This window comes from Vidua macroura, chromosome 3 (assembly GCF_024509145.1).
Source record: "Vidua macroura isolate BioBank_ID:100142 chromosome 3, ASM2450914v1, whole genome shotgun sequence".
NCBI lineage: Eukaryota > Metazoa > Chordata > Aves > Passeriformes > Viduidae > Vidua > Vidua macroura.
In genome coordinates, this window is record NC_071573.1 from 105,792,120 (window position 1) to 105,816,796 (window position 24,677).

At 37.7% G+C, this 24,677-nt stretch overlaps 1 protein-coding gene across 6 annotated transcripts in view; it reads right to left on the reverse strand.

Annotated features, from left to right (window-relative positions):
* The window catches only part of LDAH (lipid droplet associated hydrolase), a 114,398-nt gene that overhangs the window by 66,396 nt on the left and 23,325 nt on the right, over window positions 1–24,677 (reverse strand). For all 6 annotated transcript variants that reach the window (XM_053974093.1, XM_053974096.1, XM_053974094.1 and 3 more), the window contains one exon: window positions 15,826–15,960. In XM_053974093.1, the coding sequence (XP_053830068.1) occupies window positions 15,826–15,960 (135 nt within the window). The remainder of the gene's footprint in view (window positions 1–15,825; window positions 15,961–24,677) is intronic.

Genomic DNA, 24,677 nt, shown 5'->3' on the forward strand with positions numbered 1-24,677 from the left:
CCACTAAACTAAATGTCACTGTTGAGTAAGAAATGACACAGACTCACCAGAAGGCTGGTTTGCACAGCATCTTGCTTTACTTCAAAATTCTCTCTTTTTATAGACTGTTCTGATACAGACAGACCAGATTGGTCAATTAATCAACACATTTCACCTGATTGGCTAATTAACAAAATGCCCTTCTTATAAACAATCTTTAAGAAAAACAGGAAAACAGAGAGTAGGAAAACAATACCTGCAGGTTATTTATACTAACAAGCTGTCATTGTTTATCTTTAACTCCCTAAAGTCTCACAAACCGATTCTGGGAGAACTTACTAGTTTTCTCGCTCTCTGACCAGGCTGTTACATCCACAATTAAACACTAATTAAGTATACACTACTGCAGTTTTTGCTGGACTACTCTACTGACATGACTGTAAGAAGAAATACTAAAAAGAAGAGTAATAGAAAAGAGACAGAAAGAATGAAGGAATGCATGCCCCTAGCTTACCTAGATGAGATGGAGTGGTACTAGTATCACTTAAATCTGTGCTATTATCTCAGGATTCAGTTTCATACTACAGATTAAACCTCTGAGCTTTTATGCTCCTTCAGGCTGACTTGCAGTGCAGTTTTAGCCTGAAGTAAGCTAAACCTCCTGGCAGAATAATTTGGACACACACTGGGGACCAGCTCGTTACTGAGCCATGGTCCCACAGATGGCTCCTAGGTTCCTGGCAAAAGCCACCCACCTCTAACAACTCAGGAGCAGCTAACAGAGTGCACACATAGCCCTAACTGGCCCAGTAAGGTGTTTAACTTCCCACTTGGTGTCTTTTGATGAGCTCTGCAACAGTCCCCTGTGTGAAAAATAGATGTGGAAGAAAGTGTCTATCAGGCAAAGACACTGTAAAGATAAATACATTAAAAAGACTGAAATACATTGGAAAACAACTGTACAAGAAAGTCAGAATCATAGTTCTGTTTCAGATTGTTCTGCACCTACTTGAGGAAAGAGGCAACTGTGAGTTAACTGCCTATGACTGTGAACAACATGTATCAAATTATGGCTGTCAGTGCTTTAATTCATACACAGTAAATTTCACGGCAACTGGACAGTAACCTCAAATACTAAAGATGACTAACACTGCTGTAGCGAAGCTATTGGGAGGTTGATAGTGACAGAACTAATTGGTAGCTCAAGTGGCCTGGCACTACATCACCTTTTATCATGTGTATGAAACATACCCTTTATAAGCAAAATAATTGCTCAAGATGGATCTTTTCTGAGTTTAAATAATTACCATCAAGGTCCCAACAAAGTTGCTCTTCAGTTAAACTAGTATTTCTGCTAAAACTACCAATGACTGTATCCCAGCATAATTTAGAGCAATTTACTCAAAACAAAAAAGGGTTTACCAAAATACACCCAAGGAATGCAAAATTAGATGAGAAGTGATATTTTGTTTATTAGGCTTTCCACATGTAATGGAAAACAAAGTGTTTGTTCTATTTTCCAAAACCCTAAATAAAACCCCTAAGGCAAAACCACTGTTTTTAAATTTAGTTTCTACTTTTAGCAAAAGTTGCCATTCCTACATTAAATTACACAGCAGCTCAGCCTCATGTAGGAATAGGTTGTCTACATCCCAAGTCTAATTACAGGTATATGTAACACAAAAAATGCCAGCATAGTAGAAACATGATGGCCCACTAGATAGAGCAACAAGTGAAGGAGTAAATTATATTGAGTATATATGTATTACAACACTTATTGTAAGATATATGTGTTGGTAACATATATACTGTTGGGTTGAGTGAGTAAATAATCCCTGATAATAATTTGCTATAATTTCCGTACTGTTTCACTCAGGCCCTACCATCTCAGTAGTTTATCAGCACATCTTTTAATGCTTTACATTTCATTTCAATTATTGAAAATAAGTATTTTCAGCTTATTTTCCAGTTAAAGCACAGGAAAATGAGGCAAAGTAGGTGTACAAATCTTGTAGAGAACTTTTCATGGTTCACAAAACCCCCAAACCCAAGCAGGGAACAAGACAAATTTTTATTTGTATTATTCAGTCTCATGAGGTTAATGGCTTTTCCATACATGAATTCAGCATCTGCTAAAAAGGGCTGCTGAAGACTGCTGCCATGAAATTAATAAATAGCACAGCAGAGACAGTCTAGGCCCATCTCAGTACTTTCCAAGTTTAGATTAACTATGTTAGACAAATACAGTTAATTAGCTAAGACATTACATACCTAATTTAATGTTATTTACCTATTAAATACCTAATAAATAGACATTCTGGCCAACATACCCAAACCCATTGGCTTCAGTAGAAATGGGCCTGTTCAGAACCAGCTGTGCTGTCAGAGCAAGAACCCTGAGGAAGGACATGGCTGGGGATTGAGAATAAAGTGAAAACAATGGCTTTTTCCTCCTTGCATTTGGCCAGACTTGAGAACACTCAATTCAAGCCTGTGCACCAGTATTTCCTTAAGGGAGCCAGGGAGAGTTGAGCCTGCAGAAGCGATTTTTAATTGGATGGATGGGTCAGATGTGATTGATGATGATCATGGACACTCATTCTATTGTGGGCCAAATCACCCTCAGAGCAGCCCTGCTCACACACTCAAAGCAAAGATGCTCTGATTCCCTCGGCTACTGACCTGTGTTGCACACACAGAGAACCTCTCTGAGACTGCCAGTCAGTCCTGACAGCCAAGGCTGACCCCAGAGAATTGTTTCAGCTGTTTAATACAACCTTTCCTTTTCTTCTGAAATAGTGGTTTATTGCCAAAGCCAATCATCTTGGCACTATTCCTAGAGAAGCCACACTGGGGAATGAGCATGTAGTGTGGGAACTGGTAATTCCCATGCAAAACTCTCATCATGGACCAACCCCACACTCCTCAGGTGAAGCTCCAGTGTCACATAACCCTGTACTGAAATAGACATCCTATTTGACATCTGGACAAACATAAAATTGCCCACGCCTCGTGTCACTTCATGTTTCCCCAACACAAATGCTACACTTGTAATAGTCCAAAATGTGCAAGAGCTGGGCTGCATCACAAGTCTGAAAGATTTATTTATTTATTTTACAGAATAAAATCACCCAGGGATTATCCAAAATCAACATGAATTTCTTGGGTGGAGAAGCTTAAATGGGTTCTTTGTATAAGCAAACAGACTTGCACAAACACACTGGCAGTCAGCACTCCAATGGCTCTACATCAAAGAAGAGACCAGAGTGACTTCACCTCAGGTGTGGAATACATGCCATGGCTGAAGGAGAGCTCATTTAAGCAGTTTTCAGATAGTAGAGATTATACGACTTGTACCTTATGCTACAAACACCCCATCTGGGCTAAGACATGATTTTAAGACTTTATGTAACTGGTGTATTAAAAGAAATACTGTATTTCTTTTTTTTTTTTTTTTTGGCAAAGCATTAATTTTCGGATGTGCTTTTGGAAAAACAAATGTGCCATCACTTTAATGAATCTCTTTTTCTAACCTCTGCTAAAACTACAGGCAGAAAACAATGATAGATTAAAATAAAGTGTTTGCTCTAAGATTACTTGACAAGTTAATATTGCTAGGGAAGAGGACTTTGGTTTTCAGGGAAATAACAGAGAATTGTGCTTGTTTGTTTTTCTGCTGTGTATGCAAGGGAAATTCTTATGCAGAAAAAAAGTCTAGCATTTATATGAGCAGACTTGAGGTTGCCAATTCATAAAAGTTAGCCTTTCATTAAAAAGTCTGCTGAATCATAGACTTTTTTTTACTGGAAGATTCAAAAAGATACTGGAGGCCTGACTTTCTAACAGGACCTTTAAATTTCTGCACACCTTTGTACTTCCCTAATTTTACATGTCCAAACTCCGAATTGCCCTGGTCACAACAGGTGACTGAGTATTTGAGCTCAGTACATATGAACACTTGTCCACTTGTCATGGAGTGACTTCGAAGAATCTCCCAAGATCAGCTCATAAACAAGGCCTCCAAATTACTCCTGAACAAGTAAGGAACCATGAGGAAAGCTGACCTGCAATTACATGTAATGAAGGAAAGGGAGGTAAAAACCACTGGTCTACCTGCACTGTATCTTCCTCTTCCATGGACCATTGACTCTAAGAAGTGGTAGCAGGATATCTAAGGACAAACTTCAAGCAATCACTTCTATAAACTTGTGTGGTCAAGAATTTTCAGAACTGGACCTTTTGCAGGGTAAGGACAAGTAAGTGTCTGGAGACTGAACGAGTGGGGTAGCTCAAAGACATATAAATTCCTCTGCATCTCCACCAAATACCCAAGTAAAACCAACATATTGAGCCAAGTGTTTTAGACTTTACATACCACCTCTTTTTTCTACCGCAAACACACAGACAGACACTGGTGGAAGCAGCAGTAGTTTTGACTGAATAACTTATGTTTAGATGAAGCAACACCTGGAAAGTTTTTATTTTTTCCTTTATGTAGTGACAGGCAGAAACATTAACCAAATTACTTAGCTTAGCTGTTAAAATGGTGTGCATAATATGAAGTCTAATTCTGGAAATTAAATAAATAATTTGATTGCTTTTTTTCCTCATAGGAAAAGACAATAATTCCTAAAAACTGAACCATGCATTTTGAAAGTGTTAAAATAGAACTGTAAGCTTAAAAATTGAGACTTAAGGTTTGTGGGTCTAGTATGGGCATCCCCTAAAGATATATTGCTCAAAGCCTAACTGCTTCACTCAATCTTTTATTTGATTAGTGAACCATGGATAATTTGTATCAGCAAGCAAAAAAATGCCAATGAAATAGGATGGAAACCCTGAAAGAATGCTAAATAAATACTGAAGAACTCCTCCTGACACCAAGGACCAGGTCTTAAAGCATTGTGTTTTAGATTAACCCTTAGACCTTAGTCTGGCCCTAGCACCCTCAGGAACTGTTCATGAAACTTTTAATATAAACACACCACTCATTAGTGTTTATTAGAGCAATTACTTTTTGTAAAGGTATCCTCCACAAATAAATTACCATTTACTCAAGACACTGAAGTGGTCATATGTATTATTTTCTTTACTAAAAAAAAATAACAAGGCCTTATTTTACAAATTGAACTACTGATTTCCTTTGCTTTCTACACACCTATTGCTGGGACACTTGTTTAACACCTAATATGTTTTTCAAAGGAAGCTATATTGTAATTAAATTAGTACAAGAGTAGTCTGACAGAATGAACTAATAAACATGACAAGTACTAAACCCCAGACTTTTATTAAAAGCATACAGAAGCACCCTGAACTTTTAAAATTATCTCTTAGAAACTTATTTTATTTTACATTCCCAGTCTTGTTTCCCTCTGTTCAGAGTAACTATTATCAAGTAATTATGAAAGAACAGTACAAACTTTGAAGCAGAATTTTGTTAGTTGTCTCCAATGCAAGGCAAACATCATTAAAACGTGTTTTATTATGCAGTTCTACACCAATCAACATCTCCATTCCAAGCACTTTAATGAGCAAAAAGCAAATGTTATATGGGTGTTTTACATAATGTATATATTAAAAGTTTTCTGTATTTGAATGACTGCATTTTATAGTCAGTAAGCTGAATAATTGCAGGAAGTGCAATCCCTAAGAATTCTCAGCATTGTATTATAATGAGAGAAAACAAACAATAAAACAAACTTACAAAAAAAACTCCACACTTTGCAGCATACAGGCTAGAGACCCATCACTGTACAGGAGCAGATCTGAACTTCCAACATAAAATGACCTCATGGGGCAAAAAACAAAGAGGTCTGAGTCCCTGGGAAGGTGATTGTCCATGCTATGTTTTTTGTTTCTGGACACACTGAAGTCAAGTACAAGGCTGTGTCAATGCCCCCCAGTCACCCACACAAACAAAACTGCACACTTCAACACAACTTACTTTTATACAGATTAACAACAGCAGAAAACCAGACTAATGAGGTTCTGCACACCACCAAGACTGGGGAGGTATAGCACAGATGGTAAGGAAAGGACAGCAGAAATTGTGTGAGTATTGAAGGCAACAAAAATAGGTGAGTATCACTTCACGGGCATTGATTCCATCGGTTATGACTAATGAGGTGCTGCACCACAGTAGGCAAGTCCAACAGTCACACCTATTGAAAATAGCACTTCAAAACTTTGGGAAGTTTAAACAGATACAAATAGAGAAAGAAAGACAGAGCAAACAAGGGAGAGCCAGAGTTTAGAGCAGAGTAAGACAGCTGGCCAAGGAAGACAACCCATGTTATTTCACAGACAGGAAATAAAAAGAATTATTTTCAAAGTAAGAGAAAATGAGAAGGTGCACACCATGATACTAAGAGAAAGAAAAGGGAAAAAGCAGGGAGTTGAGAGGGGCAGTTATACAACAGCCCAAGTTACAATACAGAATCTGTACTTCACAGTGATTGGACAGATTGATGGGTGACATTTTCTGAAGTGTTTGATGCTTCTACTGAATTCAAGCTGTAACTTTTAATTTGCTAGGCCAGTCCAAATTTTTCTTGAAAATCCATCCAAAAGTTTTATTCAGTACTGTGGTATCAACCAAGACTGACATGTTCAATTAAGTATGACTCTTCAGAACAATACCAAAACAACAGTAATGCACTTCCTGTTTCACCAGCTCCTATAACTGGCATTAGGATGGCATTCAGTAAACTTAGTCTATTTCTTTGCCCTTGTGAATATTCATCTTGGATGACACTGTTTCAATAGAAGTATAAAGAGAAATGTAGGTTTCTATGTTCATTTTTCCACAGAAATGTCAAATTTAATACCCAGATCCAAATTATGTGACAACAACATCCTTTTTAAGGAGTAAATGATCCAATTAGGCAAGCGTGACATTTTTCCATCTTTCATCTGTATCCCTCAAAACTGATGGATTATAAGAACCCTTCAAAATTATTATCTTCTATTCTCTGCTGCAGTAAAATGGTAGCACAGAACTGACTGCAAAGAGCTACGTCTGTTTATGGCAGCAGAGAATAAGACTCCCTACTAGCAGTGCTGAGGGCTGTAGCACAGCACATCTGCAAAACATTCTGCAATGCAGTGCCACCTCGCAGGACTCAGTCAACACTCCCAGTGCTACCTGCCTTGAAAAGCTTTGTAATCTCTGCCTGGGCTCCTCTTCTCACAAGGAGTGTGACCAGACAGCAGAGGGAACCAAGCATGGCTCAGTGACTCCCAGCACTGATACCCACTGATAAAAGAGAAACAGACAAAACAGCACCTGCAAAAGTCTGAATTTATGAAAATCAATGGTAAAACTCGGCAGAGCAAACAGATTTCACCTTGTACTTTGTATAAATGTAGCAGGTTTCTTTATCAGTTGTTGACGCCTTAAGTAACCATATGCTGTGCAGTGCAAATTTTGTATCTTTGGGGAAGAAACACATTTTTGTGAAATGACTACTTTAAATTCTGATTTATATCTTTTCTTCACCAGTGTTTTGCTACACTGTTTAAAAATTAATTCTCTGTTACCAAGATAGCAGTTTCCTTTTTAACCTTCCTGAAGAAAATGCTGAAGGTTTCTTAACTAACCATGTACTTGAAGTGCCCAGCACACAACTATGGCAACCTGCCCAAGGTACTGCTGTGATAGTTTTATTCTACTTGGAGTTTTACCTGATAGGTGAAATAGAGACTGAAGTGCCACCAGTACAAAACTGAGTACTTAAAGGGGCTACAAGAAAGCTGGAGAGGGACTTTTACAAGGGCATGGAGTGATAGGAGAAAGGGAAATGGCTTTAAACAGGAAGAGGGCAGGTCTAGTTTAGGTGTAAGGAAGAAATTCTTTACTGTAAGTTGTGGATGCCCCATCCCTCAAGGACAGGTTGGACTGGGCTTTGAGCAGCCTTATCCCATGGAAGGTGTCTCTGCCCATGGTAGGGGATGAATAAGGGAGTTTTGGTCTTCATTTTGCACATGTGAGAGGTCCTTCATGGAAAGTAAATCAGTTCACCACAAGCATTCTAGAGTCACGGCTGTAAAAAGTTTGGTTTCCTCACTCATTTATGTTAGCAGACATTGAAGCAACAGCTCAATACAAACATATTGAAACTGCCTGAGGCTTTACACTATGATTTATATAATAAGACACATCACCTGAGTTTTACCTGCACTCTAGACATAAAAAGCTCCAAGTATGATGAAGTAGTTTCATAGTGAAGTGTATTCAGGAACACTGATATTGCCTTCTTTGTGATTAACTGAAAAATCCCCCAAATCATGTAAACCATAGCATGGAAGGAAGTGGCAGCAAGCCTGGCAATAATATGCTTGAAACCATAGTTCTGTTCTAAAAAATGTGCCACTACCATGGCACTGCCAAAGAATTTAGATTATCTGCTACAACATTTACCCCAATGGGGAATTACATGGCAAACAAGTATTCACCTGACCACACCGGTAATTCAATAACTGTAGTAAATTAGGTTATTTTAATATATGTATTAATCGACAAAACCTCAAATTCAGCCTTTAGAAATGTAAAAATATGTCTATCTTAAAGGAAGACAGTAGTGCCACGTGGTATCAAAACTAGAAAAAAGAAAAACTTCATCCAGCAAGCAGCAATGAGACTCACTCATTCAACCTGAATCCACAGTACCGCATAATTTTGTTCTTTATCATCTCTTCAAGCACTCTGCCTCTACTCAGATCTTACAGATTTAAGATACACTAGAGGTAACAGTAATTCATTACTGGTTATTTAAGAATGAGGCCATTCGCAGTCACTTCTTCTGCACACTCTGCCTTACAGTTTCCTGTATTTCCCTGAAATGCCTACATTGCTCCTCAAAGGAAGGGAAATTCCTAAAACTGAAACATAACCAGAAAGGATCCATGTTCCAAACCTGATTATTTTTAGAATCTGGAATGATGTTGTGCATTACTGATAGTTTCTCACTCTTACAGCTGTAGATCACTATCAATTAAAAATAAAAACGTCATTAAACACTGGACTGATCCCATCAAGATCTGCACCATTTGTTTCAAGTTTTATGGGTATCAAAATTAAATCAAAGGTCCCTAATACAAATTAGAATTGCTATATTAAAGTAATGATCAGCTTTTCTTCCTGCAGCCAACCTGTGAAGTGAATAAACTTTTTGACTCAACTATAAAAACAAATCCAGGCTGCCTCTTACACCTTCAGACATGATTATTCCCTGCTGTGGGGTTACTTCATTGTCATTCTGTTAGCAGATGCAAGAATATCTTTCAAATTGAGTTGTGTTAAAAGATTTTTAAGTATTCTCCCTGGGGAAAATAACCTGATCCTCTAAATACTGCGGTTTTTTCAAATTACATTAGGTTTTTACTTTCCCTTTAACAGTATGGTAAACATTAAACAGGCTACTCTGAAACATCATAGCACTGCTCATCCCAGGGAACCGTGACCTGCCTTCAGACACCAGAAGATGTAACTGTTACCTCTTGACCAGGTAGAACATTCTTGAACACTTTTCTCCCTAACTAAAGCCACCTGCATCTAAACAGAAATGGTGGTATCAGTTGGAGAACATACCTATGTCATGGGATGAAATGCACAAAATAACCCATAAACAATTTCAAAACCTACATCCAAAGTTTCCTGGAATGCAGTAAAGACATTGTGCTCTCTAATGGATGAATTCTTGCCTTTTTTTTTTTTTCTTTAAACATCTTGTTTTCTGGATAAAGATCCAGAAGATTGTATCAGTTTTCAAAAATCTTTAAAAACAGAATTATATTTTTCTTATTTGTAGGTATGGATAAAAAATTCTGGTTCTTTTAACCAAGGAATTAGTTGAATGAAGTATTAGAATGGATTAAAAAGCTCTCCATGTGGACATTTTTTAATAATATTCCAATACATATTATGTCAACAGACTTAGTGGAAAAGCTTTAAAGAAAGAGAATGCAGAGAACCTATTTTTCATACAGCCATAAGAAATGTAAAGACAAAGTCCTAGTCCTGGTAATGTCAGCATAAATTAGTCACTACTCTGTCAAACGCAATGGGATATACATTAAGCAGTACCAAAACGAGCTTAATAGTGTTTAAATGATCTTTACAATTAAATACATGGCTGCTAAGATATGATAATATAAACACTTAAAATTGTTAACATTTTGAATGGCCAGAAAAGAAAACAACAGAGCAACTTAGAAATACTTCATATACGGCAAAATTTTAATTTTCTTAGTTTTGATTTTGAATGGAAGAAGACTTTCAAACACATGCTTAAAATTAAGCAGGACTGATAAAGTCAATGCCAAATGCCAAGATTTCACTCTAAGGATGTATTTGCATAATTATGGGCATGATTATGGGACCTCCATGAATAATTAACTGAATGTGGTTTAAAGGAAAGAAGTAAATGGAGTAGTGCACCATCCCTAGGGCTGCTTACTTTTCATACACCTAGATTTCAAGCATTCCATTGGGTTCATAAGATGAACTGACCATTTGTTTCCTTAAAATAGACACTAAGCATTAAAGCCATACAGTAAAATTCATATCTTACCAGGCCAAGACAAAAACCTCAACATTTAAATGGCTCATAATAACTTTTACACATGCACACAAGCTTCCTTCCTTAGGTTGTCTTTTCCAAGACAAGGAAGGAATAAGGTTTCTGGGTAACAGCAGTTGCTGGATCACGAGGGGCAGCAGGACTGCACTGCAGTGAGCTGACAGTTCCTGTCCCATCCTGTGAAAACAACCAGTCCTTCTGTGCACACCTTGACCTGGGATCCCTCACTGCTGACAAATACCACGTGAGGAGCTCCATGTGAAATTAGTGCCAAGGCCAGCTCCATGAACAGGAACCTTCCCCTCTCTATATATTAAAAAAAAAAATACATCTGGTATGAAATAGTTGTGAAACCAGCATAATTCTACTGTGATGGCATGCTCGAAACTTAGGGATTTTGTTGTATCTACAGTGTGATACCACTAGACTGTGAAACATTGTGTCATATAAATCTGCATTACAGTTAAGCAGAATTTTAATGTATTCTAGGCCATAAACATGACTATAGAGTTTTCTGCATCTGTAATATAGAAATATAATGGACTAAACCTCAAAGGAACTTAAAGATAATTCATCTTTCACTGATTCTCAGATATTGTAATTGATAAGCCTAGGAAGCAGAAAATGTTATTGAAATAGAAATTAATGTGAATTAAATGTATATAACATGACTGAAATGTGTATAAGCATAAGCTTAAAGTATGCATATGAGATGCCAGCCCAACTGCCTTCCTACTGCTTTTCTCCCTATGTATATATGTATACAAGACATAAATGCTTTTTAAACATGACAATCACTGCATACCTCAGTGTGGCCACATATCTGCTGTTATAACTTATCATACAGGGCTGAAGCACAGATAAGGATTTGCTGGTCAAAAAACTTCTGAATATGACAGAGATTAATTCTGAGGTTTTTTTTTTTTACAGAGCAAAGAAACTGCCAGTATCTCTGATCCACCTGATTCAGCAATGTAGGTATTTTCCCTCATCAGCAATTGCTAAAAACATCTATTCTACTTATAAATAAATGAGTCACAAGCCAGTAAAAACTATGAAATACATACAGAGTCCTTGTGCCCGTGTAACTTCTGTCCCTGGGAATGTTTAAGACCAGGCTGGATGGAGCTGTGAGTAACCTGGTCTAGCAGAAGGCATCTGTGACCATGGCAGGGGGGTTGTAACTAAATGATATGTAAGCTCCCTTCCAACCCAGGCCATTCTATAATTCTGTGATACACAACAACAAGGAAAAGTCCCTATTTTTAGGAACCCAGTTCTTGGAACACCAAACTTCCATGACCTCCTCCTCTCCTGTTTGCAGCCATGCAGACCACAATCCCACTCCTTGCCAGCACCACACATTATTCATGGTGGCACAACATCTCCAAGGGCACTGCAGCAAATGGTTACACAGAAGTGTTATTGGAAAAGTATTCTTAATCACTATTTGTCGGAACCCAAGGTGTCCCTCAGACACTCTTGGATGTTCTGGGTCCAGGGCAGAAGCCTCTGAGACCCTGGCAGGCGGCCAGGAACCCCTGTGGTCTTGAGTTTGACCCATGGAACAATTTACCAACCTTGCAGGAAGAACAAGAAATCACAAAAGTTTAGATATTATAATAGAAGTAGTCACAAAGTGAAAGGTAGGATTTTTGAGTGCTGTACAGGGGGGTTTTAGGCCTTGTACAGAGGGGTCTGAGTTTTGTACATGGGGGTCAGAGGTTCTAAGATGGAGGGATTTGGGCGTGCCCTGTCCTCCTTCTTTCTTCTTCCTATTCCCCATGTTCTTGGTGGTGTTGGCACTCACAGATTGGTTTAGAGTAGAAAGTCACTGTTCAATATAGGTAATAGGCATTGGGGAAAAACTATAAACATCTAATACGTAATGTGTGATATAAAAGATGGCACCAGCCCCTCGAGAGAGGGGAAGAGAGACAGGGACAGAGACGGAGACAGAGAAGAAGACGAAGAGAGACGCAGAGAGAGACACAGAGGGAGAAGGAGTCAGGGACAATGTCAGGGAGTCTGTGTGCCTTGAGATAACATGCAATAAACTGCCTTGAGACCACACGACTGAAGACTACTGAGTCTTTCCTTGAAGGCACGGGTTGGAGGAGAGACTTTACCACCACCTGGAGCCACCTCAATCTGGGGGAAGGCTCTGGCAACTATTCATTCCACTTAGCAAGTGGAAAGCAGCGAAAGTGCCAAGTGCATCTGATCAGCCAGATCACAGTTTGGGAATCACTGTCCTAAATAACTCGTAACCTCTTATTATAGAACACCACACTCTTTGTCTTGCTCAAGCTACTATTTTAGGCTCTTTCCTGCCAGCAAAGCATATCATGATGGTAAAAACTTATGGGTCATATCTGCTAATCATGCCCACACTTCTATCTGTCATTTGGTGGACAATTAGCCAGCAATTAACAAGATTATTAATTTGCTGAAGTATAAATTCAATTTTACCCAAACAATTTCAGTCATTTTTTCTGGATTTATACCACTTGAGCTAGAGGCGGATTCTCACTCACAGCCAATTCTGCAGTTTCATTAGGAGCCAGAGGGCTGCAAAAGCAAACTCCATTCAGATGAATTATAACAACAGTCAAGAAGCAATATATCAAATAAATTTAAGCTACACACCGCTTCCAATTTTTCCTGTAACGCTAGAATTTATTTCTTTTTATGCACAACTTAATTTGAGTTCAAAAATTCACACTGATGGTACATTAACATTTCAGATTCACATAATCAATGTCTTCACAGATAATTTATTATTCCTTCACCACTTCTCTGCTTTTCCCATACTGTTTCTTAGGATGTAATTCAGTTTCAAAATGGTCTGAAGGCCCTACTCCCCCTGTGTAAAGAGCAAGCAGCGGAAACACTCTTTTGATGGACTAGAAATCAATCATTAGCTATTTTTTTCACCAAGAACCATAAACTAAGGTAGTTTAGCAGATTTTAAGGACACACTATTATTTTCTACAGGCCATAGAACATAAAAGATCAAACTAGAAATTTATTTTGTAAATTGACTATTAAGAATGCCACTCAAAATTTCCTGTCATGCAGAAGGAAAAACATGCCTTGCTGATTTGACTGTGTCAAACTCAATACTCATGTGTATAGTTTATGAATTTCTAGAGATTTATCTTGAATATAATTTATAATTTGACTGAATATTGTATCATTAAGTCATGAATGCTGATTAGCTACTTATAAGGTATATGATATTTTAATACATCATTTGTGTCTCTTTAGTTGATTAAGATATGAATCACAGGATTCCATATTTCTGTAGCACTTGGCAAATATAGACTATTAGGACAAATACATTAATAATTTAATTCTGATTTAATTTTTCTTTATTCTCAGTCTCACTTTGCTACCTAAAGTAGTATATTGGCAGCCCTAAGGACAAACAAAAGCATGCCTTCCATCTTCTTGAAGGACATTGAGGTGTTGGAGTGTGTCCAGAAAAAGGCAATGAGCTGGGGAAGCGTCTGGAGCCCAAATCTGATGAGCAGCTTAGAGAGCTGGGGGTGTCCAGCTTGGAAAAAAAGAAGTTCAGGGAGGACCTTACTGCTCTCCACAATTACCTGAAAAGAGGCTGTAGCCAGGCAGGCAGAGGTTGGTCTGTTCCAGGTGACAAGGGATACAACAGGAGAACATTACCTCAAGTTGTGCCAAGAAAGGTTCAGGCTGGACACTAGGAAAAATTTCTTCACTGAGAGTGGTTAAGCATTGGAACAGGCTGCCCAGGGAAGTAGTGGAGTCAGCATCCTTGGAAGTGCCCAAAAAACAAGCAGATGTGGCACATGATATGGTTTAGTGGGTATTGTGGCATTTGGTTGCCTTAGTTTTTTCCAAATGTAATGATTCCATGATTCTACACTTATTTCTGTCTGAAATGTTCTATTTCTTATTTCTCATCCAGCCACAGCAGATGTCCACAGAATTAAACCACTTTAAAACATTGCTATGTATGTACACCTGCTGTCTATGCATATGTTTTATGCTAATTTTAAAGAAAAATAAGAGAGAACTAGAAAACTGTTCTTCTTTTTGTAATTTTGCCTACACCTAAGGATTGATGTTGGTCTGTTTTACATTCACAGCAGTGTTTAAAACAAATGTCTTTTTAAAAGCTGAGGAGGAGGATAGGGCATTGAAACTGAGGTATAACTTCTGTATTGTATTCAATGAGTAAAATTAAGTTTCAAATAGTTTTGCACAGTGGATTGATTGCTGGATGTTCAATTAATGGTGTGTGCCTCTGTGGAGCAGAGTTTGCAAGAGTTCTCTGAATAGAAGGATATCATACAGAAGTAGAAATGAAGGGTGAAGCTTTGTTCAGTTTTCAAATTGCTAAGTGATATCCCCCCAGTCAATTAGGGAAGTAGTCTGTGATTGATGGCTGCTGTTGGAAAACTTACTTTAGTCTTTATTAGACTTCCAAAATGTACTTGAACTAAGTCTTATCAGCTGTATTATTCCTTTGTAGTTTCCTACATCATTCATAAGTCATGTGCACAATTTAAATGCTTGCACACTCTAAATCACTCTATATCAGTGGTCTCCGAAGTGGGGTGTTTGCAGAGTGTGATATAGGAAGAAAATATCCAGAAACACTGGCTTTACTGCTACATCATCCAGAGGACTTCCAACATCAATCAGCTTTCAGGACAGGAAAGCTGCAGGTTCCCCCACGTTCACTGCAGGTTCCCCCATCTAACTATGCTTGGAGCACCATCTCTTACTGCAGATCTGCATGTCAAAAGACTCTTAACAGATACACAGGCAACCTCTCCCCTGCAAACATCCCATGCCCCAGTCTTAGAAATTCGTACTTGCTTCCAGGTAATTCACTGATTTAGTACAGCTATTTTTAAATTCAGAGATAATTAAATCTCTCCCAACGTACTCAATCTCTGGACATTTAATTTAAAAACATACTTTCCTAATCTACTCTTCTTAACATAAACACATTCTAGAGCTTCTTCATTGTAACATGTCTCTAATGACTGCCAACAGTTAACTCTTTTATTCTCTTAACAGCACATATTTGCCTGGCAAATCTAAAATACTACCTATTACCGAAAATATTACCTAAAATACTTCACTAACTTCTCTTCACATACAACTGTGAAAGTGGAGACAATTAAAACTCATGTTAATTTGTTTTTAATAAGCACAAGTTTTGCCTCTGAAACTGGAAGGGTACAAACAATTCTATGCACAGTTTACAGTATTGTACCTTCAATCATTTCCATCCCACTTGGAGGTTTACAGTGTCCAGCGTGGCTCACAACCCAGACGGGATACTGCTGGTTCAGTCCACAATAAAGGGCCTGTATAAAGGTCCTGTAATAACCTGCCAGTCCAGGGTTACCTGCCAAAAAACAAAACATACAAGCACAGTCAATAATAACCTTTCAACAGCAAGAAATCTGCTTCAAAACAAACTAAACAGCATTACACAGCAATTTGTTAATTTATTTTCTCTAGTACATTTCTAGTTTTTATTTCCTCAATGTTATGGGCTATGCTATTCAACTTGTTTAATTCCACTGACCAATGGCACTCATGGGAAACATTTTACAGAATTACTTTGAAATTGCAAAACCTAAAATTGAAGTCCAACACAAGCGAAAACATCTTTTTCCATCAGAGGTCAACAAGCTCGCTTATCTATCCCATCCAGTCACAGGAATGTGAAATTAAAACATCACAAAGTCTACAGCATGTATCATGTGATCCCGATGCCTGCACTCCAAATATCTCAGTGTTGCCACCTCAAAATAGGTATGTGGCATTGTTAGTATATAAAAAGGCTGTCCTGACCCTAAAAGAAAGGGTGATTTTATCTTAAACACATTGGACCAAATAAATATTATCCTGCTTGCAACTTCATTTTCTCTCTGTCCCTTTTTACACCAGTGGAGAAGCTCTTTCCTTTTCAACTCCTGTGCTCTAGAACCACGGGATAATCTGTCCTCCCTCCTATTGTCCCACGAGCTTTTGAGGACTTCTCATAAAAAGCTGGTGTCTGAATGGACATGTTTGCCCTGGGAATTCAGACCACCCTACTCTAAAATCCACTGTTAAACATGGAAAACATCAACAGTCATATACCATTGCTGAAGTGGAAACTGAAATACTGTCCCAAAGATGAAAGTATATATATGAAAGGGATCTCTGGATTGCCAAACAAAACTCTATACTTTGCTCCTCCTTTTTTCTTTCTTTTTTGGATAACACTAGTGGATAAATTGGAGAGGAAATCCATATGAAGATGAAGCAGAACTTTCCTAATTTCCATATGATGCATAAAAATTCCACACAGATATCAGAACATAAAATTCCTATTTATTTATTTATTTACTGATTGATTGATTGATTGATTGATTTTCCAGAGTAGTCTACACTGATTTTTTATTATTGTTTAGATGCCATCAAAGCTCACCATCATGGTTGGGATTGCTCAGTTATGTGCCTTTCAACTCCCACATCAGGCAATTCTTAGTCTGGATATCTTCAACAGCAAAAGGCAGCACAAGTAGTATTGTGTAAATGGCTGTCATTTTTTAAGACAAAGACATGCCAAAATAACACCAGTGTATTACAAAACAAAAAAGCCTTCATTCAAATTCTGTCAACTCCTCTATATCAGTCTGATTATAATAATGGAGGCTGAGCTGTGTAGGTATTGATAGTGACAAAGAAGAATTAGACCTATAATCAAATTAGTACCTGTGAAAACGGTGCATGGAAATAAAACCAAAAAAAATTCTCTTTCAGTAGTGGGTATTTTCATATTTTCTTGTTTTACTTCCACCCTTTTGGTCTTCAGGTGACACACGGTAAGTTCATTGCTGTCCCAAGAGGTTACCTGAGCCCAGTGCCACCGAGGCACCCACAGCCACCTGGAGCAGAGCCACATGCATGGGAGGTGGTACCACAGCTCACTTTGGGATGATGCATGAGCACAGGAAGGGAGCCTTTCCCTCTAGGTAATGTATCCCACACACTTTACCCCTCACTTACATGTAGTAAGTGTCTCTGTGGGGTTTTAAGTCTTATTAAAACTAGTGATCTTAGAAAAACATTATTTTTACTGGACTACACAGATGTGGAGGGAAAAAAAAAAACCCAAACCCAAAACATCACTATCAGTTATTATGTATTTCCAAGCATCTCTTTGTAAGCTTGCCATTAAAGGAGACTTTAAAAAAAGAAACTGTTGTTTTGTAAAAATTCCAGACTACAACCAAATTTGTGCAAGTTGATTTCCAGGAAAACAATTTAAAATTCACAAGATTCACACATCCATACAGTTGCATCATGCTTTCATACATCAAAAATATACAACATGAAGGACTCCAGAGACAATAAAACATAATCTTGACATCATTTGTCAAGTTCCTTGGATTGATGTTACACAGAGCTTTCTGTCTTTCAGCAAGGCTGAAGAAAAAAGTAGCAGTAATCAAAATCAATTGTGTCTTTTGTAGTACAAATGATCATAATGTTTTGCATTATGTTTAATCCTGGAATATAACACCATTAGGAGTTTTGAGATCAAGGAATCATAAAATTAATCACAACATTTTTTCTTTATACTTTTCTCTCCTTTAATAATGCAGAACAAGAATGCAAGAAATGACAGCAGCTGAGACATTTTGGTGCTCTTTCCCATCATCAGCCAGGTGAACCTAACACATAAAATCTGCTCAGCTGAGGAACAGTCAGGTAAGAACTGCTTAAGAACAGTGAGGCTCTGCATCAAATATTATACAAAGTCTAATAAAATCTAATACTTCTTTCAGTGAAAGGGGACTTTTATCCTGTGATAAAGGTTGTGTGTATTTTATGCAGGTAGAAGAAAAAAATCATAAATGCATAAAAAACCCCAGTCCTCATAAGTATCTGCTCCTGGTAAGAGATATTCTGAGAGGTCTGAGCGATTAGAACTGCTACTGGCATTTCAAAATGCCTTGAAGGGGTATGAATGAGAACTGCTGGCACACAGGGGAATGAAAATCAACAAGAATTTGAACAGCAAAAATTTCTACAGAGAAATCACCATGTGTAAAGTAGCTACAAATTTATTCTTTATTGAACTTGCAATTCCAATGGAGTTATTCCAGATTTGTACTGACCTAGGTAAATGCAGATTAATAGTCCCTGCTCTTGCAAACTGGCATCTACAATATTTATGAGTGAAGAATGTTTATCTCATATGTCTTCAAAGTAACTTTGTATGCTCTTGATTGAGCTGCTGTCAAAATACTTTATGGGAGGAAACAAAAAAAAAACCTGGACTGATTAAGATTTTCTTCATACAACAGAGTAATAGTCACAGCTAATAGAAATAACTGGGACTTAATACGTACAGCAGTCTGTGATCAATAATGTTTTAAGCTTATCTTTGCAACTGGACTGTGTTCAATTAAATTATTTTATTTTATAGATAAAGAACTACCAGGTTAATCACAAGGGCACCCAGACAGTGCTCATTTGTGCTTTATAAGGATTTCCCAGTACAGTAAACCAGAACTGCCTATGCTCTATCAGTCAGCAACTAAGTGTCAAAAAATGGAAACCGTAAGTAAATGCAGTGTTAACCCCCATGATTTGAAGGTTACTCCAGTTATTTGAATACCACATCAATCCTTAGACACCTCAGGGCAGCTGAATCATTCATGCATGCCAATAAATCTCAAACTGCAGTCATCTGAACCATGAAGCACATCTCAAGCAGTTACTCTCAACTGTGCTCAATTTTCAACAGCATTTATGTTGTTTCAGAAGTCTTTTAAACAATAGCTGTAAATGGTGACCATAACAGAAATAGAATCAAGACTGTAATACACTGAGGATTCATCTAATTTGCAAAAGATTTCCAAGCACTTCATGGAAAGAGTGTGTCAAATGGACAACTTATATAGTGAGTGAGAACAGCGGGACCACTTTCTCTGATGTGCCCATAAGCTGCAATAAGCAAAGGACTCCTGCCACACTCCCTGTTTTTCTATGTAACACATGACATTTCACCCAGCTATTCTACATTAAGCTCAAAGTCTTTCCATTTTTAATTTGAAGTGGGAATCCACTGCTTCCTTTTCCAATCTGTTCTACCCACAGCTAACACAAAACAGTACAGAACAACCAAGAGTGCAGAGGTGGAACTTGGAGCTATTTTAGGAGGTAAATATTCTCTACTTCTATATACTGCAGATACAGGCTTCCAAGAACTAGAAAGAACTACTCTTTAGTCAGCCATTTAAGTAGAAATATGAGCATTACTTATAAAGATGCATTTGCCTACCTTTCAAACATTTTCCTGTAATGCTTTTTCCATCAAATCATGATTTTAAATGCCATCTGCTTCCTCAATAAGACACTTAGGCAGTGGAGAGAGAACAACTTCTATAAACAGAATATTTACCCCAGGATATCTCTTCTAAAGAATAACCTTTATCCTGATTTTACATTATTTCCTATACAATGCATCATAAAGTCAAACTTGGCCTGTCTTATAATGAAATACTAATATCTGAGATGCTGCACTTCCACAAGAGAAATTATTCAGACTTGATAAATTTAAACTTATATACAGTGCACCATCAGTGCAACTGTATCAGTTTAATTATGAATGGAAAACAACAAACACATCATGCTCACTTAAAGTCACAGACCATAGCCATTCCTCACAAGCAATGACAGCTTTTATGGCTTTCAAATTGCCAAGCATTTTGAATTCTTCAGCAACAGAACACATTCATGGAATGGATGTGAAACTTACCTGAAACTACAGGTAAGAGAACACTAGCATTAGATAATTCCATGCAAAAAATGTTCCAGGTTAGAAACAAAGATATTCACCAAAACATGAAAGAAGTCTTCTGTGCAGAAAAATGTAAGTCAAAATATATACAGCTTGTTCAAAAGAAATTGAGACTAAAATATAAAACTAGGTAATTTTTAGCAGTTTTGGAAGGGATAGCTGAATTGAGAGAGATTTATTTAAGCAGTATATAGTAAAAGCCAAGAGTGGTGGGGAGAGAATAAAAAACTGATGTGTAACTAAGTCATCCCAAACAAAGACAGGTTTCTTGCACTTTGCTTTGAAACAAGCATTTGAGTTCCATGCACTGTCCTTTGAGACGTTCCCCAGTGTTTCCAGTGGCATCCCAGGAACCTGACCATCCATGGGAGCAGCAGCTGGCACTGAGCCGTGGTGCTTTATTCACTTCTCCAGCAGTTGCTTTCTGCTTGTTCGGGGACTTCAGCAGGACTATAAAAAATAAAGGCAGCTACATGAATACAAGGGAAATACGCAGCCAGCAGTGGGTTTACAGAGAACTTTAAGGAACTGGAAAATACGCCAGCAATTACCATAAGTGTAATTTTAGAAATAATCCAGTTTCAGAATGAAGTGTATGCCACAGTATTTACATTATAGTCTCCTGCAAGAAAAAACAAATGCAGCTTCTAAGAAGTAAAAAAAAAAATAAAAGAAGTGCAGCCATAAATCAAACTTGAAATCAAGGGGTGCACAGCAGGACACATAAAAGTCATTTTTGTGGTGATGATTCTCACTGCCTCTTCACAGAGCTGCCAAAGCTCCCAGCTCCAGCTCGAAGAGCCTCAGTGACAAGTTCCTTGCTCAAGGAAACTTAATCTGCCTTTGGCGTCTGACCAGCCACCACGGAAGAAGATGCAACTCCCCTATATTAATGAATGGAAAGCAGCCCACACAGATGTCAGAAGAATTTAAATGGAGCATGCAAAAAACACAATGATGTTCTCACACTTGGGAGAAAACTGCAGAATCTGACACCGTGGCTGGTGAGCAGGCCTTAAAAGGCAACACACAGGTCTCTCTGACATGCCAGGTCAAGGGATTTCATATAAAACACGTCAAATAACATTTGAGTGACCATCATAAACTCATGTCAATGAAGCTTTCACCTGTTTGCAAATCTCAGGGGCTGGCATTCTTCATCCTGTATCCCTTTATAGTCCCCATTCTAGGCGAGCAGCATCAGCCAAGGAACGAAACATTACAAGGACGCTATACAGAAACACATGTGAAAACTCTGTTTGATCCTCTCTAACTCTGGAATAGTGAATTTGGCTGGAAAGTAGATATTTGCTTGGGTTGTGAAAATAGGGAATCTCAGAAGGATTCAGCCAGGTGTCTGTAACACAGCTTATTAGAGAGGTTTTTCAAGAACATTTCACATTTTTTCCCTATATAAACCTAAACACATACACTGTTATTAGTTTGAAACAGCTATAAAACTTACATATAGGATTTTATAATACACATTCTTTGTATATATTTTGCAAAGCCAATAAGCTTGTCTGTTTTTCTCTAATGCTGCTTCACCTTCAGGATAAATGTAGGTTCATACACCTCTAAAGAAATCCCACAGACAGTCTGATAAACCTGAATTAACCTAACACAGCTGCTTTTGCCCAAGTGACAAGAGTGCCTGAACCTTCTGAATTAAAATTACCAGCTAAAAATTGTGACAGTATATGCTGGTTTTCCCATGGCAATAATTAACAGCATCTATCCAGGCAGATAAGATATGAAGCCCAAAATGCTGATTTCATCCACTGCAAACCTACTGGACTTTGTAATTAAGCAATATTGCAAGGGTTCTAAAGTCTACAGATGTACTTCAATAATTACTTCTGCCATCTCAACCAAACGAAGTACATAAATACAAAAGAAGCCTTCATTTTAATTTTTTAATGTGTCTGTAAACTAATGTTTCTTGGGAGTTAAGACAGAGACATAAAACTGAAATAATTGAGTTCTCAATGGAATAGCCAATTTTTTCACACTTTTCAATGGTAGAACCCAGAATTTTCTAGTGCTTACAATTAAATAATTTTTGTGTGTTGTTTTCCCCATAGTAAATGAAAAGTTAAAACATTTAGTTAGATCTCCTAGTACACACCTACACATACACAGTCTCTTAAGCAGATGAAGACAGATATAACTACTTTTAACACCCCAGAGGTAGTTGGTCTGACCCAAACCATCCTATAACCAATGCCGGCAGAGAGGCTACTCAGAGTTCTGTGCTGGGTCTAGAATTCCCAGTGGGAATTTTTCAGCCAGCTTCGTTGTCTGAAGCAGCACTGGAGCAGTGCTGACAGAAAGAGGGAGAACAAAGGAAGTGCGTGAAGAGGAACACGAGACCTGATGTCAAATGGGTTCACAAGAAAGCCTATGAAACATCTGAATAACCCAGCCCGGATGAGACAACAGCAGCAGGAAAAAGACAAAGATGGGAAAAAAATTCAAACCCAAGCTAACCACAAATTATTTGTTTTGTGCAGATACACAGCTCTGAAAATTTGATCACTTTTGAATAATATACAAGGAGAAAGGAAACAGCACACTCAAAAGGCACCAGAAAAATATTTTCAAATTTGTATCAGATTTTCCTATGTTGTACCACTGGTAAGAATTAAAAAAAGGAAGAAAATGCACAGGTTTGGGTGCTTTGGGGTTATTAGGTTTGGCTATTGCTTGTTTTGTTTTATCAAGGGAGTAACAAACAGACAGGAAACAAATGCCAACACCCAGACAGCTGATTTCAGAAAAAAAGGCTGAAAATGTGTTTCTGCAAATTTTGTGTATTGAAACTTCAAGAATATTGTATTTGAAACCAACAATCTAAGGTGATTTTGTGAACTAATTGTGCATTTGCATCTGCCTTACACCTTCAGAAACACAAGATAAAAGAACAGACTGTTCTGAACATGAATAAACTAAGATTTACCAATTCACATCCTTAGGGACAGACTCTTTGCATAGACACCGATGTATTTCTGACTGAGGAAAAAGGCCATGTAGTTGGGGTATTAATACTGGTCCTAAGTAGATGCTCCATGAAGACTTCAATTAAAACACTGTTTTCAAGAAAACACAAAACACAATTCACTTCACAAGCACATTTATTCACCCATTCAAGATCTATTGCCAAGAATTTCTGCCTCTTAAGAGAAGGTTGTGATAATGGATTAAAAATATCTAAAACTTAAAGATGGAAGGCAGTATTTATGTATCATTATGTATTTATTTATTCCTGTAAGAATTTTTTAATCCAACAAGGATAAACAAGGTTTGTTTTCAAAAACGGAAATCAGGACAATGAACAAAATCTTCCATCATGCCGCTAACAGAAAAACAAGAACAAGAGTTATGACTAACTGAGTTTCTGGTCATACTGTTTTCCATAATCCAGATATTGAACATAATGGGTCATATTTGTTTCTATTACAGACTCAGTGATGCATAAGAGTTAATATTGGATAGAAATAAGACCATGTGTTAACTAGAATCTGAAAGAGGATCTTTATTTTTCATTTTCAGATATAACTAAGTCAAGATGTTTAATACCAAGGCAAATTCATAGTAACTCAGGTATTTCTGGTATCAGCTCCCAGAAAGGAAGTACATTATATACTGCTGCTGTACCTTTAAACATTTTAAATGTTTTGTTTGTACATGATGCACATAGAAACACTGGATTTCCTTCATAGGTAGGGTCTTCACTAAGCAATTTCTTCTTTCCTCCTGCTTCAGTCATCCCATGAAGCGAAACAGATCCTTTTTAAAATTTTCAAATCAAGCAAAATACCCTAGAACACAACTTTTCTGTAACTCTAGCCAACTCAAGCCACTGCATGCTGCAGGAGAGGGATCACTTCCTCCCCTGATGCTGTTCATACAGCCAGGCAGGAAGGACCCATGCTGAAAACGCCTCATTAGTAGGGAGAGGACACCAAAAGAAGACTGTGGATTGAGAAATTTCAGTAAGTCACTTCAGTAAGTCCCATCTGCCACCCAGATTTAGTGGAGGGAAATACTGTCAAACACAGCTGGATGTTCAACCATCCTGTCATTACTCTGCCTTCTCAAACTTAACAAGCTCAACTGTGCCAAGCCCCCATCAGAGGTACTTCTGGAGCACTGGGAAATTCAACAAAAATGGCATATTTCAAGCCTAGATCTGACATACAGAGTCCTCTCTGCATGAGGAAGTTTTTATTTTTAATGAAAGACTATGTTTTTTTCTG